Genomic DNA, 18,588 nt, shown 5'->3' with positions numbered 1-18,588 from the left:
AAAAAAAAATTGTTGCACGAATGTCAGAAGCATTTGTGCAAACTGAATGAAATATCACTGTTATTTCTAAGAGATTAAAGTGTTACTCAGCCCAGTAATATGAAAATAGTTAATCTCTCCCCCCTACAGTGCCCACGGCTTAAAAATCTTCTTTTCACATTAAAATACTGCCACTACATACCTTTTTGGTATATATTTAGTATATGTTCTGTATACCACGGTTATATGATAAACTGCACGGTTTCGCCAGTGCTGAGAGTTCAGGAAGGTGGAAATTTCCACTGCAGCCTGTATACACACCCACATGTGTGATGTCAATATCATGTGACCTGGCTATCTCTGAGAACAAGTAAATTATCTCTCTAGCATAAAAGACACAACTGAGGATGTGCAGGTTGGCTACCCTGCCTGTATTAGCTGGCCTTCCCCAGATAGACCGTGCAGGAGAGGGAGAATCTTTGCACACAGGATAAAACAGCCTTTTTACACAATGCAGAGGATTAACCCCACAGAGAGTACAACAGGCATGCTATGCTGCATATACAGACTGATTTTTCTGTTGTGGGTTTAGTAACACTTTAATTCCTGTATCAACTCCATCTAGTGACACAAATGTGGTATAGTTTTCTCAATGAGGTATTTCAGAAAACTATACCTCAGTTTGGCCACTAGATGGAGCTGATGATGCAGGCGTTATTCTCCTAGAAAAATCACAGACATTTCGTTCAGCTTGCATGAATGCTTTTGACATCCGTTCAACAAATGTTTTCATGAAAATTCTCTATGATGTCAGGCATTTATTTTTGTTTGATTTTGAGTTGCAGTGGTAGCTAAAATAAATGTTGCTGAGCTTGTTTAAAATGACAGTAATTTATAGATTGAGAGATGGGTGAATCTCATGCTATAGTATTTGTAATGGGTAGAAATTGTCATAAGACACAGGAGAGGCATCAGTCTATATTTCCTGCTAATCCTATATGATATTATTTTTATTCACCAGTGAAACCGAAAAACAGACATAGGTAAGTAGCCATTCACTTTTTTGTGCATCTTTCTTTCCTTAGTAGGGTTTTCATTGGCAACAAAAACAATCTCACCCCATATATGTCTACACCCTAAACTAGTTCATGGCAAAATATGTTAATTTACATGATTTCTGAGAAAACGTCTTACTCAGAAAGACATCTGTAAACACAAACATGAAAAGTACCACTGAGAGCAGGCATCTCTGAAAGGAAATGGAGATGTACAGTACAAAGCTTTCAGAGACATAAAGGCTGTTACCTAAGGAAATACCCGTGCTCATCTTTAGTACTTGTCAGTCCATCTATAGCTTATGTATGCAAAATAGTTTCCTTTAGAATGCAAGTGAAGTTTCCCAGTTTGGAATTTGCAGCCATAATCACTTCTTTTCTGACTCATCTTATGTGACCACTTCTATAACATCTTTACATCAGTTTGCAAGCTTGACAGTTTGTACATGGCACAAGTGAGTGAACACATTTGTTTAATGATTACTTTGAGGTTTCTTGAACTGGTGATGCAAAACCTTTGTTTACAAAGATGGCTGTCAAAAATATGTCACCTTGGTTATACACTGGATTTGCATTTTAAACGAACTACTGAAAAGTCCCTATTAATACACATATCCCTTAATTGCTTCATAGGCTGTGCAAAATATATAGTAATCACTCAAAACACATAAATATTAAAAAGTGTGCTTGAGTGCCATATATATATATATATATATATATATATATGTATATATATATATATATATACATACATACATACATACATACACACAGTTGTGCTCAAAAGTCTGCATACCCTTGCAGAAATTGTGACATTTTGGCATTAATGTTGAAAATATGACTGATCATGCCAAAAACAGTCTTTTATTTAAGGATAGCAATCATGTGAAGCCATTTATTATCACATCATTTTTTGGATTCTTTTTAACTCATAATGATAACAAAAATCACCCAAAATGACCCTTGGTACAGCTACAGAAGGTGGCACACACAGATTAATATGGCAATTAAAGATTAATTTCCCACATTTGTGGCTTTTTAAATCACAATTTGTGTCCGTGTATAAATAGTCAATTAATTTGTTAGCTCTCACATGGATGCACTAAGCAGGATAGACACTGAGCCATGAGGAGGTAGAAAAAGAACAGTCAAAAGACCTGTGTAAGAAGGTCATGAAATCTTACAAAGATGGAAAAGGATATAAAAAGATATCAAAAGCCTTGCATTTGCCAGTCAGTACTGTTCAATCACTTATTAAGAAGTGGAAAATTAGGGGCAGGTAGATTGCAGCCACAACTGGTGTAAGAATTGCTCAGGATACTATAAGAAACCATGAATCAGACAGAGAGAAGTACAGTTAAATTACACTTGTTTAATATTAAAAAGGTAAGGTAGTCAAAATATAGCCAGGGTTCAGGAACCAGAACGGATAGTCAGACAAGCCAAAACGTCAGGGAGACAGAGATGAGCGTAGTAGAACAGCAAGCAGGATCTGGAGCCAGAAGGAATGGCAGCCAAGCAAGTCTTTAACAGGAACACAGGAGAGCGTCTCTAGAGATGTGACCAAGGCGAAGGCAGAGATAATCTGGGCTGGACGGCTTAAGTAGGCAGGACTGACGAGCAGGATATCATCAACAGGTCAGGTCACTGTGGAGAGAAAGTAGCTGGCAATTAGCTGACAGCTAAGCAGCCAGCTTTGAGAAGGAAGGGCTGAGCCCAGCCCTGACAGATTCAAAGAAAAACCCACAGGTAACCGCAGGAAAAATACAGGCTAAGAAAACAGATGTTGTGGTGATTTTTAAGGAGCACAATACGATGACACTTGAACAAAAAAGAGCTGCATGGTCAAGTTATCAGAAAGAAGCCATTATTGTAGAAGTACCACAAAAAAGTCTGGTTACAATATGCCCAACAACACCTTGACATGCCTCATTGGCTTTTTTGTGGCATTGGCACAGTAAAGGCTTACTTCTGTCAGCTCAACTATGCAACTCTTTTTTGTTCAAGTATCGTTGAATTGTGTTCCCTACAAAAAATCATCTTTTTGGAGAGCAGCCTGTGTTTCTCCTACCTTAACCTGTGGGTTTTTTTTTGTATCCTGAGCAATTCTTCTGGCAGTTATGGCTGCAATCTTTCTTGGTCTACTTGAACTTGGCTTGGTATCAAAAGAGCCTCAAATTTTTCACTTCTTAATAAGTGATTAAACAGTACTGACTGGCATATTCAAGGCTTTGGATATTTTTTTTATCCTTTTCCATCTTTGTAAAGTTTCATTACCTTGTTACGCAGGTCTTCTGACTGTTCTTTTCTACCTCCTCATGGCTCAGTGTCTAGCCTGCTTAGTGCATCCATGTGAGAGCTAACAAACTCATTGACTATTTATACACAGACACTAATTGCGATTTAAAAAGCCACAAATGTGGGAAATTAATCTTTAATTGCCATTTTAACTTGTGTGTGCCACCTTCTGTGTCTGTACCAAGACCAAACATTTCAGGGTATATAAACTTTTTATCAGGACCATTTGGGTGATTTCTGTTATCATTATGATGTAAAAAGGATCCAAAAAATGATCTGATAATAAATGGCTTCATCTGACTGCTATCCCTAAAAAAAGAAGAGTTTTTTGGCATGATCAGTCATAAAATTTAAAAATTTCTGCCAGGATATTCAAACTCTGTGTGTGTGTATATAATATATATATATATATATATATATATATATATATATATATATATATATATATGGCACTCAAGTACACTTTTTAATATTTATGTATTTTGAGTGATTACTATATACTTTGCACAGTCTATGAAGTAATTAAGGGATATGTGTATTAATAAGGACTTTTCAGTAGTTGGTTATACACTGGATTTGCATTTTAAACTAAGGCAACATATTTTTGACTGCCATCTATATAAACAAAACTATGTAATAATAAATAATGGCTTCACGTGATTGCCATCCTTAAATAAAAGACTTTGTTTTCAGGCGTGATCTGATCAGTCGTATTTTCAATATTACTGCCAAAATTGCACAATTTCTGACAGGGTATGCAAACTTTTGAACACGACTGTATAATTATATATATAATGGTAGATGGGAAGAAATGCTTTGAAAATTTGAGCAAACAGAAGGAAAATCTAAATCAAATCAATATTTGGTGTGACTAGCATTTGCCTTCAAGCCAGCTTCAATTCTTACACTTGCAGTCAGGGATTTTGAGTATAATTAACCAATTATACCAAGCAAGTGCTAATGATTATAAATTTCATGTAGGTTGAAACACAGTCACTAACTGCAAAAAGAAACAGTTGTGTAAGAGACTTAAAACTGGGTTAGGAACAGCCAAACTAATGCCGCGTACACACGACCGGACTTTGAGGGACTAGGTCCGACTGACTTTCGGCGGAGTTCTGACAGAGTTCTGACGGACTTTCCGAATGAACGGACTTGGCCACACACAATCACACCAAAGTCTGACGGATTCGAATGTGATGACGTACGACCGGACTAGAATAAGGAAGTTCATAGCCAGTAGCCAATAGCTGCCCTCGTGTCGGTTTTTGTCCGCCAGACTAGCATACACACGAGCGGATTTCTCGGTAGGAACTGGGTCCGGCGGAGTTCCGGTGGAAAAATTTTAAACATGTTCCATTTCTAAAGTCTGATGGATTTTTGCAAATCAAAAGTCCGCTGCAGCCCACACACGATCGAATGGTCTGCCAGAATCGTTCCGTCGGACCTTTGATGTCAAAAAGTCCGGTCGTGTGTACGCGGCATAAGGTGAGGTTTTGGAAGAACGTTGCATGTTACAGGTCATACACCGTGGCAAGACTGAGTTCAGCAAAAAAAAGTGAGGGAAGAGCCACAAATTGGTAGTGGGCTTCCCCGACTGCCAAACGCAGACATTTTTGATGCCGAAGGCATATGGGTATGTGCAGGTACACATCCTGGATGTCTAAGGATGCCAGGGAGTCCCCTTGATGGAATGCAGCGACTACTGAGCGAACTGATTCCATTCTGAACCTCTGCACTTTTACAAAGTGATTGAGGGCTTTTAAGTCCAAGATCGGACGTACCCCTTCCTTCTTGGGAACCACAAACAGATTTGAGTAGAATCCCTGGAAGCGTTTCGATTCCGGAACTGGTACAATCACCCCCTGATTCAGCAAGTCCCTCACCGCCCCCAACAGGGCCTCCCGGCGAACCGGGAATACGGGTATGCTGAAGGGGAAGAATCTGTTTGCCGGCCAAGAGAGAAACTCTATCTTGTAGCCTGTGGAAATCAGGTCACAGACCCATTGGTCGGATAACCGGGAGGACCACCGGGCTGCAAACTACCGAAGGCGACCCCCCCACCCGAGACATGGGTGGGGGCAAACCTTCATGCAGTAGCACTTTTGCTCACAGGCTTGCGGTTCCAGGGACGTTTTTGACAGTCCGTGGGTGTCCTGTCAGGCTGGGGACATTTTGTCGAAGCACCGGCCAGACGAAAAAGCCGCTTGTGAGCGGAAAAAGAGGGCCCTTGCCTGCACGTGGCTCCTTAGCCTTCCTGGCCTGTGGGAGTAGAGTACTCTTACCACCAGTGGCATTTTTAATAATGTCATCTAACGAGGCTCCAAAGAGCCGGTCGCCAAGGAAGGGAAGATCCTTCAGGGCTTTCTTGGATGCCTGGTCAGCAGACCAGCATTTGAGCCAAATCAGGTGCTTCAGTACCACAGCTGACACTGAAGCCCTGGATAACAGAGGGAGAGTATCCAGGGCCGCGTCACAAACGTACTTAAGACCTTGCACTAGTTGGTCGGGTAGTTCCACGCAGACAGGGGAGGCCTGGTGCTCTCCCAATTCGTGGTGAAAAACTTTTGCCCACTCAGCCAGTGTCTGCGACACCAGTGCGGATGCCAGTACAGGTCGCATGGCTGACCCCACAAACGTAAACAAGGAACGAGCCACCGCCTCGGCCTTCCTGTCCGTGGGATCCTAGAATGCAGGAGTCCCCTCAACCGGGATCGTGACTACTTTGTTTAACCTGGATACTGGGGGGTCCACGACCGGTGGAGCCGACCATTTTTTGAGAAGGCTTTCCTCAAAGGGGTAATGCACCGCCATGTATGACCGAAAAGGTTCATTGCGGGTGACCCCATTCCTTGTAAATGAACTTATCAAAATAAGTCAGATACGGGAACACCTTAGGTGAACATGCTGGCTTGCGGGACCCAAAAGGGGCCGGTACATCCATCATCCTCCCTGTCCGAACGGTCCTGTTCAGCGTCATCTGACAAGACAGAGAAGGGGTCACCAGCCTCAGCAGGACCAGAGTCTGCATCAGAGCTCTCCCCAGAGGATGGGGGGGCAGGGGCCGCTTTTTAGCACCTTTCTTCCCACGTACCACCTCCATCTTGGCAACAAACTAATTGAGGACCGCCGTAAGGGTGTCTATAGGGACCGCACAGTCCGCAGGTGACCCGGTTGCAATTGTCTGGATTACGGGGGAAGAAACACCAGTTTCTGAAGCCATGCTGACCCTACCCTGTCTGCCACCTGAAGGGGACTTAGGACAGTGACAATCCCACCCCCCTGCTGCCACTGGCTGAGGGGCTCTAACCCGCTGGACTCACCACTCTGGGCCGTTCCGCGCTGTATTACCGCAATACCTGGTGATCCCCAGCGCTCCCAGATGCAGAGATAGTAGAAAACTGTGTCGGTGGCCGGTCGCACGATCGGTGAACGATCAAACACAGGATAACCTTCCTAGTGCCCTGTGATGACCAAACAGGAAGCAGAGGGTACAGGGGCAGCTGCTAGAGCACAAAAACGTGGTCCGGCTACAAGAAAATGGCCGCCGGTGTTCTCAATAGGGAATCACCAGGAAAATGGTCGACTGAAGCCAGAAGCCAGTCTCACCCTTGCCCATACTTAAAATGGCAGCTGAACAGCACTATGAGGGACTAGAGAGAACATGTGGCAGGCACAGAGTTGCACCAACACAGGGGCATGACTACACAGGCATCCAGCGGGACTAAGCTTCAGGACCCAGGCACCCATCACAGCTAAAACCCCCAGGTGAGAGCCCAGACACACACACACCACTCAGCACATGTACAGCCCCCCCCCCCATGAGGGGGGGAAGGAGAGAGAGCGGTACTTACCAGTCCTGAAGCTGGGAGACATTCCACGGTAGTCAACTCCTGATCAGTACACGGAAGACTACTGGCTTCGGCATACTGTGACGCAGACACCAGTAGCCCGGTCATATGTACACCCCGGAGCATAAAGCCCACTGACCACCTCTGGAGCTGAGGTATGTCATGGCCTGCTGAGCCTTAGCTGCGACCTGCACACGCTAGATGGCCGGACTGGGGAAACTACAAGGATACGTGAACCAGCCTGTCACCCAGCCGGCTGTTGATGGAAGATCACAAAATCATTCATCTTGCGCAAAAAGCCAAGCTTCTGCATCAAAAAAAACTCGGACCTATGGGCCCGCAGGGTTCCTAGGTCTTATTTCCTCACTAGGCAAGAAAAAAACTGAGTTCTGCCTGAGCAGGCTGTGGGGTTGTGGCCTAGGGACCGCCCATGGGCGGAACTAAAAGTTCTGAAGTGTTGTATTACAACTTGCCTAGTATCTCCAGTGATAGGGCTGACAACCCATTTTGTTACAGAGAGGAGCTGTGTCGGTCGGTGAATATAAGAGAAATGATGTTTAGGTAACAGTGCTTGTCCATATTTTGCCTTAATTTCCTTTAAGATTGAATATGAGCAGCGTGTATGTCTCTCAGTACCATTCGTTTCTGTATGTGTGTATTGATTCCCATTGACAGAGCAGTATAGAGGGGCAATTGCTATTTTGTTTTTTTTTATTAACAAAGTATTCAGGTGTACCTTGGTCTTTTGATTCTGCTTGCGCAAACTCGTCTATATGTCTCTCGATCAGGTCAGCTAGCTTATTCATAATTGCAGATCTGTCCTGAGGGCTCAAAGTCGACCAAATGGGGAATGCAGCTTTGGCAGCATGGACTGCAGCACTGACCTTGAAAGAGAAAACGTTAGCGTCTAAACATGAAATGTGTGCTTATTTAAATATTTCTATAATAAGTCTAACTGTAGCGCACTACTCCCTTGGGAGCTGCTGGTGTAGTAACAACAGACACATTCGAACAGTTGAACGTTTGTTTTCTTGCTGCAGTCCATGGTGTTATCATGAACTGGCCTCCTCCCCAGGCCAGTTCAGGAAAGTCCAGGCGCCCCCGGTCTACTCCGTACACTTTGCAGCTACTTCCCGGTTCCTGTGCAATGATCCATCCTAGCCGGGATGCCTGGTTTCTGTTCCCAGGGTTTCTGGTGCAGATTGTAGGCTTGAACCATCCAGCTCTGAGGTCACTGAACCCTCAGGCCTTTCCGGTTAGATTCCTGCTATCCGGCGCTGGGGCCTCTGAAACCCCAGGCCTTTGAGCCTGCTCCTGAAGGTCACATTGTGAAGCTTCTATGGACCTAGTCTCTTCCCATCTCTCCCTAGGAAGCATGTGACCTTAGTATATATGTATGTCCCCCCTCTGCCCATACATACAAATAAATGATTGGGCCAGGGCCATATACACTGCCTGCACTCCAGTCCCTGACCCGCCTCCTTTCCAGAACATTCTTGAGGAAAGCAAGGGAGGGTTTTCCAGGGCAGAGTACAGGTTGTCACACCCCCCTCTATTCTACCACTCCTCAAAAACCAAATTATCCCACCAGGCCTAAACAAACAGTGTAAGGCACTGGCAATTTCTCCTAACATCTACCAATTAGCACCCACCTAAAGGTGGTGGCACTACATAACTATGGGGAAAAAAAAAAGTATTTTCTGTAGTCTGTAGCATAAATACAGCATTTTATTTATTTTATTACTTGTTGATCCTGCCAGTAAATCTGTTTTTTTTCACTTCCTGTAATAGAGTGACAATTCTGTTCATTCTGCAGTGAAATAACAAATAAGCCTTGACACTTTGTTGACAGGGTAGTCTTAGATGGATAGGTCTTTTTAAATGGACGTTAAAAGTGTATTTTAAAGACAAAACTTTTATTTTTTGTCTTTTTTTATTTTTGGATGGAGTGTGGAAGGGTTAGAACCCCGGTCAGGTTTTTTATTCTTCACTCGGGAGACTAATTCTTTGTCTGTCTTGAGGACCACTGACACTGGCTAAAATGCGATAGCAAATCTAAAACTTTAGAGGCGGCACTGGAACTGGAGGTGAGAGGAAATCAAACCTCACTAAAATGGGAATTCTGTTCACTTTAGAGAGATGGGCAAAAAATAACGCTTTTTGTCCAAAACAGAGAAAAATCTATTTTACTATTTTTCCATAGTTAGTTTTTTCTTTTCTTTTGTAGGCTACAGGAACAAAAGCTGGCCATTGTAAACAACCCCACCAGCTAAATATGGTTTCTCCTAACCACATAACTGTCACTTTTGCTGGACACCTTGGACTGTTATAGAAAGTAAAAAAACAAAAAAAACAAAAAAAAAAACAGATGTACTGGTTGGATCAACTGTATGTTACAGGGGGACTGCGAAGTCTAGTCATAGACTGCATCATATATTATTATTTATTATGCAGGATTTATAAAGCGCCAACAGTTTACAAAACGCTTTACAACTTGAGCATCATATATGTGTTTTTTCTTATTTGCGTATATTTAAATTTTAATCCCACATATATGCAGTATCTCACAAAAGTGAGTACACCCCTCACATTTTTGTAAATATTTTTTCATGTGACGACAGAAGAAATGACAATGTAAAGTAGTGAGTGTACAGCTTGTATAACAGTGTACATTTGCTGCCCTCTCAAAATAACTCAACACAGCCATTAAGGTCTAAACCACTGGCAACAAAAGTGAGTACACCCCTAAGTGAAAATGTCCAAATTGGTCCAAACGTGTCAATATTTTGTGTGGCCTCCATTATTTTCCAGCACTGCCTTAACCTTCTTGGGCATGGAATTCACCAGAGCTTCACAGGCTGCCACTGGAGTCCTATTCCACTCCTCCATGATGACATCACAGAGCTGGTGGTTGTTAAAGACCTTGCACTCCTCCACCTTCCATTTGAGGATGCCCCACAGATGCTCAATAGTGTTTAGGTCTGGAGACATGCTTGGCCAGTCCATCACCTTTACCCTCAGCTTCTTTAGCAAGGCAGTGGTCGTCATGAAGGTTAGAATACTGTCCTATGGCCCAGTCTCTGAAGGGAGAGGATCCTGGTCTGCTTCAGTATGTCACAGTACATGTTGGCATTCATGGTTCCCTCAGTGAACTGTAGCTCCCGAGTGCCGGCATCACTCATGCAGCCCTAGACCATGACACACGACCACGACATGCTTGACTGTAGGCAAGACACACTTATCTTTGTACTCACCTGGTTGCCGCCACGCGCTTGACACGATCTAAATCAAATATATTTATCTTGGTCTCATCAGACCACAGAACATGGTTCGTGTAATCCCTGTCCTTAGTCTGCTTGTTTTCAGCATACTTTTTGCAGGCTTTCTTTAGAAGAAGCTTCCTTCTGGGACCACAGCCATGCAGACCAATTTGATGCAGTGTATGGTCTGAGCACTGACAAGCTGACCTCCCCACCCCTTCGACCTCTGCAGCAATGCTGGCAGCACTCATACGTCTATTTCCCAAAGACAACCTCTGGATATGACGCTGAGCAACTTCATTGGTCGACCATGGCTGTTCTGAATGGAACCTGTCCTGGTAAACCACTGTATGGTCTTGGCAATCTTGGTCTTGGTGCTACAGCTCAGTGTCAGGGTCTTGGCAATCTTCTTATAACCTAGGGCAGCTATATGTAGAGCAACAATTTCTTTTTTTTAGATCCTCAGAGAATTCTTTGCCATGAAGTGCCATGTTGAACTTCCAGTGACCAGTATGAGAGAGTGAGAGCGATAACACCAAATTTAACACACCTGAGACCTTTTAACACTAATGAGTCACATGAAATTGGGGAGGGAAATGGCTAATTGGACCCAATTTGGACGTTTTCACTTAGGGGTGTACTCACTTCTGTTGCCAGCAGTTTAGAAATGAATGGCTGTATGTGGAGTTATTTTGAAGGGACAGCAAATTTACACTGTTATACAAGCTGTACACCAAGGGTAGGCAACCCGCGGCATGTAAAGCCTCTTTTGCAGGCACTCGACGTGTCAGTGAGACACTAATGCATTCCAATTTCAGAATTCTCCATGCCGCACCTGCACTGAGGGGGAGGCACTGTGCTCCCACACATTGCAAAAGATGGGGATACATTGGTTCTCTAACTTTGCTGTAGCAGCGATTGTCATAACACGTGATGGGGAAGAGATTGGGTGCAGTTCTGCTAGGGGGACAGTCCCTGTTTCCAGGAGGAGGAGTGTCATTGGCCACTGCTAAAGCCAATCACAGTCCTGCTAGCCCCACCCACCATCTGGAGGGAGATGACACGCTTGGTTGCCACTACCATTCTCAGAAAGAGGGAATTTCAATGTGATTAAGAAAACCACAATCAGGTGACAGTTTGTGGAATTACTGTTGAGTATCTGGGAACTTTGTGGAAAATATTCCCAATATACCTTTGCATCACTTACTGCAGAACCCCCCTGCACTCTGTGTCCCTTTAAGCCACAGCCAGTATTCAGCGCAATGAAAATCACACCCAATCACTTTTTCTCAGCTGCTGTGGGCCCAAATTATGATCCTGCACACAGGCCCACCACTTTCAGAAAATGCCCCTGACCTGAGCTCATCATTGCGCATCCATTCTAGATGCTTGTATGTGACATCACATACAAGCACGTGGACTGGATGCGAGAGGTGGATCAGCAGGATGAGTGTGCCAGGACAGGTTGATGTGTCTCATCTCTGCTTCCTTTCACCACTCTGCATATCATAGATGAGAAGAGGGTACAGTGATGGAGCACATGAGCAAGAGGGTACAGCGGTGGAGAAAATGAGCAGGAGGGGTTCAGAGGTGGAACAGAAGAGCAGGAGGGTACAGCGGTGGGGCAGATGTGCAGGGAGGTACAGTGGTGGGAAGATGAGAAGGGGGTTCAGTAGTGGGCCAGGTGAGCAGGGGGGTTCAGTGTTGGGGTAGAAAAGCAGGGGGTAGAGCAGCGGGGCAGATGTGAAAGGAGGTGTATTGGTGGGGCATATGTGAAAGGAGGTGTATTGGTGGGGCAGATGAGCAGGGGGGTTAGAGTGGTTGGGCAGGACAGCAGGGGGAACAGAGGTGGGGCAGAAGAGCAGGAGGGTACAGAGGTGAGACAGATGTGCAGGAGGTACATTGGTGGGGCAGATGAGAGGGCAGGTTACAGTGGTGCGGCAGATGAGTTCAGTGTTAGGACAGATGAGAAGGTGATTCAGTAGCGACACAGAAGAGCATAGGGATATGGCGGTGGAGCAGATGTGTAGGGAGGTACAGTAGTGGGGCAGATGAAAAAAGGATACATTGATGGGGGCAGATGAGCGGGGGGGGTTACAGTGGTGGGACAGAGGAGCAAGGGGGTACAGTGGTGGAGCAGATGTGCAGGAGGTACAGTGGTGGGAAGGATGAGAAGGGGGTCCGGTGGTGGGACAGAAAAGCAGGAGGGTACAGTGATGGGGCAGATGAGCAGGGGGTTACAGTAGTGGGAAAGATGAGCTTGGGGGTTCAGTGTTGGGGCAGAGGAGAAAGGAGGTGCATTGGTGGAACACATGAGTAGGGGCTACAGTGGTGGGGCAGAAGAGCAGGGGCAACAGAGGTGGGACAGATGTGCAGGAGGTACAGTTGTGGGGCAGATGAGAAAGGGGGTTACAGTGGTGGGGAAAATGAGCAGATAAGATCAGTGTTAGGACAGATGAGATGGTTCAGTGGTGGAGCAGATGTGCATGGTGGTACAGTGTGGGGCAAATGAGAAAGGATGAGGCAGATGAAAGGGTGGGGCAGATGAGCAGGGGGTAACAGTGGTGGGATGGAAGAGCAGGGTGGTACAGTGGTGGGGCAGATGAGCAGGGGCTTACAGTGGTGAAACAGATTTGCGGGGGGTGGTGCCCTGAGGCGTGAAGGTGCAGGAATTGGGGCTCATCTGGGTTGTGAAGGTGTAGGAATTGGGGCTGATCGGAGGCATGAGAGTACAGGATGTTAATTTCTCACTACTAAAGTAGTTTACAGCATTTGCTTCATAAAAATTATTTGTGTGAAAAATCGGCATGCTCAATTTCTTTGAAAACATTTTTCAGCACTCTGTGCTCAAAAGGTTGCCTACCCCTGCTGTACAATCACTACTTTACATTGTAGCAAAGTGTAATTTTTTCAGTGTTGTCACATGAAAAGATTTAATAAAATATTTACAAAAATGTGAGGGATGTACTCACTTTTGTGAGATACTGTATGTTGTCCAGGAGGTGGGCTTTACCCTACGTTTATACCTATGCACTTTTTGGTGCATTTTGTGCCTTACAGAAACGCACTACAGTCCATTTAACATGATTTCCTATGCATGTAGTTCACATCTGTGCGTTTTGCAGTGCTGCATTTTTTGAAAAGGGTTGGGGGTCTTTTTTTCCCGCAGCAGATTGCGTTTTGCGTGTAATAGAATTCAATGGAGTCGCACCAAAAATGCGTGTTGAATTTTTGATGCGTTTTTCCCTATAAAAACACTGTATATAGCTGGTTGCTAAGGAGTGGGCCAGGAAGCCTAATAGGTAGGTAAGGGTTGTAGCCACCTGGGTGATGTCAGAGGAGCGGGCAGCCAACGGTTAGATCTGAAGGGCCTGGTATGGATTGAAGAAACTAGTATGGATAGATATGAACCTAGACTTAAACCTCAAATTTCTGTGTTATTGTGTTTGTAGTGGGAGTGCGGGTGATCTCGTCCTCCCAGCACTGAGACCAGGTTATCAGTGACAGTCTCTACTAACGAATGGGACCCAGATCCCAATCACATGATTGCTGTGATGGCCTCTGATTGGCTATCACAGTGATCACTCACTTTGTAACCCTTCCCTGTGTTATCTTTCCTCTGTGAGGAGGAGAAACAAGACTTTTCTGCTAGAGAGGAGGAAATGATACATTTGGGGTTATTTACGAAAGGCAAATCCACTTTGCACTACATATGCAAAGTGCACTTGAAAGTGCACTTGGAAGTGCAGTCGCTGTAAATCTGAGGGGTAGATCTGAAATGAGGGGAAGCTCTGCTGATTTTATTATCCAATCACATGCAAGCTAAAATGCTGTTTTTTTTTAATTTTCCTTGCATGTCCCCCTCAGATCTACAACGACTGCACTTCCAAGTGCACATTCAGTGCAATTTCAAGTGCATTTTGCACTTGTAGTGCAAAGTGGATTTGCCTTTAGTAAATAACCTCGATTGCATCTAATCCTACTCTCAAAGGAGAAGCCTGTACATAAAAAAATAAAATAAAATTGATTAAAACCCCTTGCATGCTAGCGTACCGATTAGGTCCACCTGAAAAACGGACATGGATCCCCATCCATCCGGCGCATTGGATCAGATGACAGTTGGATGGAAACGGACAGGCAGTCCAGAGAGTTCCCCACTGAGCAGGCAGATCCGCTTGACAAAGTCTGCCCCATCTGAAAGGGGCCTAATTCAGTGCTTTATCTAGTTTAGTGAGTGTAGGTGTCAGTGTTGGTAGCAATATTTCAGTTAAGTCTCATGCACGCTGGCTGTTATAATAACGTTCTAAAAACGGCAGTAGCTTTGCAGTGACTTTTTCAACGTTTTTGCAATAGCGCTATATTTGCATTAGCGTTTATTTTTAGATTTTTTCCAATGTATCAAAAACATTAGAAAATGCTGGAGCCATGTTTTTGAGCGTTTATTGGGGTGTTTTTTTTTTTTTTTTTTTTTTAGTAAAAGCGTTTTTAAAGCTGAAAACCCTCTCAGAACCCACTAGTTTTGGAGTTTTTTTTACAGTCAAAAACTGCTGATAGCCTATGTCTGCATGGACACATAGGATAACATGTTGGTTTACTGACTGTAGAAAAAAAACGTCTGAAGCCAAAAACAGCAGCTGTAAAAACATCCAAAAATGTCCAGTGTGAATGAGGCCTTAGTGTCAGTGTAACTATTATTTAATGGCAGTTACTGGCAGTGGGGTTGATTTACTAAAACTGTAGAGTGCAAAATCTGATGCAGCTGTGCATTGTAGCCAATCGGCTTTTAACTTCAGTTTGTTCGATTAAGCTTTGGTAAAAAAAAACAAAAAAAAACCTGGAAGCTGATTGGCTTCTATGTAGAGCTGCACCATATTTTGCACTCTCTAGTCTTAGTAAATCAGCCCCAGTGTGTTTTAGGTAAGAAAAAAAGGTTTTATATTTAGTCAGTTTTAGTACATATTGTGACACTGACACTATGTTTTTTGATCCTACTATGGATACAAAGAAAACAAATCACACAGATCGCTGTAATCGTCAGGAGTAATTTACTTTGCAGGTTTTTTTGCTGGTGGTGCATGGTAATGGCATAAAAAACTGTCAATAAAAAAAATATAGATTTTTTTTTAACTATTTTGAAACACAAAAAATACCTCTGGAGCAACCCTGATGAAGAGCAATGCTGTCTTTCCCTAGTATCCAACCATAGATCCCAACAAAGTCCTCGCATTCATAGAGCAAAGAACAGGAGATTTATCTGTACTGCCAAGAGCCTATGCCTGGTTGAAAGTCAAAAAACCTGAGGCCCATCCTCAATGGACTCTGAATCTTAGAAGGAAAATGGACCTAACCCTAGTTGGACTAGTCCACTGACTTCAGTAAAGGGTTCTCCATGTCTTTGAGGGTATCTACCACAGAAGGCTAATGTGCTCTGCCTAATCATCTGGGGAGGACCATAATCCTCTAAGGGGCTTAGCCTACTCTGGAGTACGTAGAAGTGTGAATCTCTCCCCTGTAATGAGAGGCTACTAGGAGGAACTAGTGTCCAATGAATCTCCCCTAATAAATATTGTTGTGCGTGAAGCCAATGCTCACAGTATTTTCCAGCACAGGAGAAACCAGGCTAATTTGCCTGACGCAGGAAGGACTACAAATCGTTCTTAGTTGTGAAGACAACAGTATTTGAATGGTATTCAACAGAATCTGACCCAGCAGATCTGCAGAACCCCACAAAGTGGTTACTAACACTAGAGGACAAGACTTTGTGGAAACACACAAGGGACTACTTGGTCCATGGAAGTAAAGGACAGGGAGTGCTAGCAGTGGAATATTACTCCCTAGGGGTAAGTTTGTCAGTCAAGGATTTGAGCAAAGAGGAAAGCTGTGAGCAGACCTGTCTGTTAGCAGAAAGTGAGCTACCCGGTACAGCAGGAAGCAGAATTAGACATGTTGCAGCAGCGTGGATAGGCAGCAAACATACTCAGGATAAGAGGCATGGCCTCATGTACCCAGAAATACCTGGACAGCTAGTAGCAGGTAAGGGTCGATGACCAGAGGGTCATGTAAGTATATGCAACCAAAGCTATGTATGCGGGAAGCAGGAACATATTGCATTTTCATATGATTCTTTGAACACAGGTGGCATGCTGGTGGAAGGAGAGGTTATACCCTAGGCTAGCCTACAGTTTTTTTGTTGTCAGTGTCCAATCTTCCTGTAGGTGGCAGTATAAGCCAAAGGTTTAAGACTTAGTGGAATTGATTTACTAAAACTGGAGAGGACAAAATCTGGTGCAGCTGTGCATGGTAGTGAATTTGCTTGCAATGTCAGCTTGTTCAATTAAGCTTTGAATTAAAAAAAAAAACCTGGAAGATGATTGGTTTCTATGCAGAGCTGCTCCAGATTTTGAACTCTCCAGTTTTAGTAAATAAACCCCAGTGTGTCCCATGATCCCTGTATCCCCCTTTTAAAGTAATTTAAAGCACTGATTCAGTAAGTGTCCACAATACTCAGGATAATGGGTATATGTGTATGAAAATGGTGGAAACAAAGTGGAGATGTTAGTTACACTTGGTTACACGTCAAGGCATGCTTTCCATGCATAACCAAAATAGATGAGAAATCTAGTTACTTGGGTCAACCTCTACAATTTAATTTTTTTTTTTTTTATACACAAGATATTTTTGACTTCCCTGTTAATAGTATGCAACTATATTTACAATGCAGTTTATGACAAATACAAAAGCAAATAATGAAAAAGTACATCTGTATTTATATTTTTCTTGAAGTGGATATAATGAACAGTTGCTGTTGCCACTATTTTTAGAGGTATACATTTAACAATTGCTGTACATTAGGGACATGGGAGTTATTTCAGCATTCTTATGTGTAAATTATAAAATCATACTAAAACATTTGTAAGATTCTTAATAGGAATAAATTATTTTTATTAATAAGTTCAATAGGCACTAGCAGCCAAACTTTATTCAAACTGAACTGGTCAGAAAATACTCCTGCTACTTGATAAAGGGCACAGTCCAGAATCAGGCAAGAGGCCAGCATAGAGGAATATAAAAAAAAAATGTTCTGTAAAACTAACCTAACAGCAAAAAGAAAAGAACTTTGGTAAAATATCAAATTGTTCCTATATGAAGGGTAAAGTCACTTTTAGACAAAACACACACAAAAAGATCCCAGATCTCACCTCTTCATTGTCACTATCAGGTACTCTACAGAAGATATTTCCTGTAGAAGGATCAAAAGAATCGATGTAGGATCTGCTAGGGACAAATTTTCCTCCAATGTAATTCTGCAGCTCTAAAATAGTGCTTTGTTTTTCCATTTTAGCAGGAAAGAGCAGCATTGTGGTAGCCAAGTTTTAAAAACAAGCAGGCTATATTGGAGTTTGGACCGCACATCTATTTACTCCTCCCCATTGAGCAAATATATAACTTTGACCAAGTATTTGTCTGCACATGAAAAAAAAAAAAAAAAAGACTTGTAAATGTCAACAATAAGAGTCATGCTAAAAAAAAAATCCTCAATAACTCTTTGAAAACACTAAGGGCCCATAAACACCACATACAGTGCAATGCTTTTTTTTCTGCAACAAAAATGCATGGAAAGTAGGTTATAAGGGTTTCAATGGCATCATTCACACCAGTGCATGTTCCAGGAAAAAAAAAAAAAAAAACCAAACATGCTGTTTTTTTTTCCTGGCCAAACCATACTGGAATTCAGTAAAAAGAATAAAAAAAAATGCATCAAAAATGCTATGGACCCCAGTACAGTGAAAAAAAAAAAAACAGCAAAAAGAAGCATCTGGAATGAATCCAGAAATGCATCAAAAATGCGCATGCCAAAACACATCCTGGACAGATCTGGGGGACAATATGGGCACTAAATCATCTACCTTAAATGTATATAATGATATATATATATATCTGGTAAAATAAGTATTGCACACATTGCCATTTGTTTAAGTAACTATATTTCTAAAGGTGCTATTGAGATGAATTTTTCACCACATGGTCGGTAACAACCCATGTAATCCATACATACATAACTCCAAAAAATAAATTCAGAAATGAAGTTATATGTAAAAAAAATGGAATGACACAGGGAAAAAGTATTGAACACTCTAACTGAAA

The 18,588-nt window shown here is 43.0% G+C and overlaps 1 protein-coding gene across 1 annotated transcript in view; it reads right to left on the bottom strand.

The window, feature by feature from the left end:
• The window catches only part of ALDH8A1 (aldehyde dehydrogenase 8 family member A1), a 38,429-nt gene extending 20,576 nt beyond the window's left edge, over positions 1 to 17,853 (bottom strand). The window contains exons 1-2 of the mRNA XM_077486815.1: positions 17,643 to 17,853; positions 7,920 to 8,067 (exon numbers count right to left, since the gene is read on the bottom strand). Of these exons, the coding sequence (XP_077342941.1) occupies positions 7,920 to 8,067; positions 17,643 to 17,801 (307 nt within the window). The 5' untranslated portion in view covers positions 17,802 to 17,853. The remainder of the gene's footprint in view (positions 1 to 7,919; positions 8,068 to 17,642) is intronic.
• Between the last annotated feature and the right edge of the window lie 735 nt (positions 17,854 to 18,588).

This window comes from Lithobates pipiens, unplaced genomic scaffold, assembly GCF_037356315.1.
Source record: "Lithobates pipiens isolate NorthernLeopardFrog02 unplaced genomic scaffold, aLitPip1_a1.2 Scaffold_18, whole genome shotgun sequence".
Lineage (NCBI taxonomy): Eukaryota > Metazoa > Chordata > Amphibia > Anura > Ranidae > Lithobates > Lithobates pipiens.
Note: the sequence above shows the minus strand (reverse complement) of the source record. Positions and strands in the feature narration are given on the sequence as shown.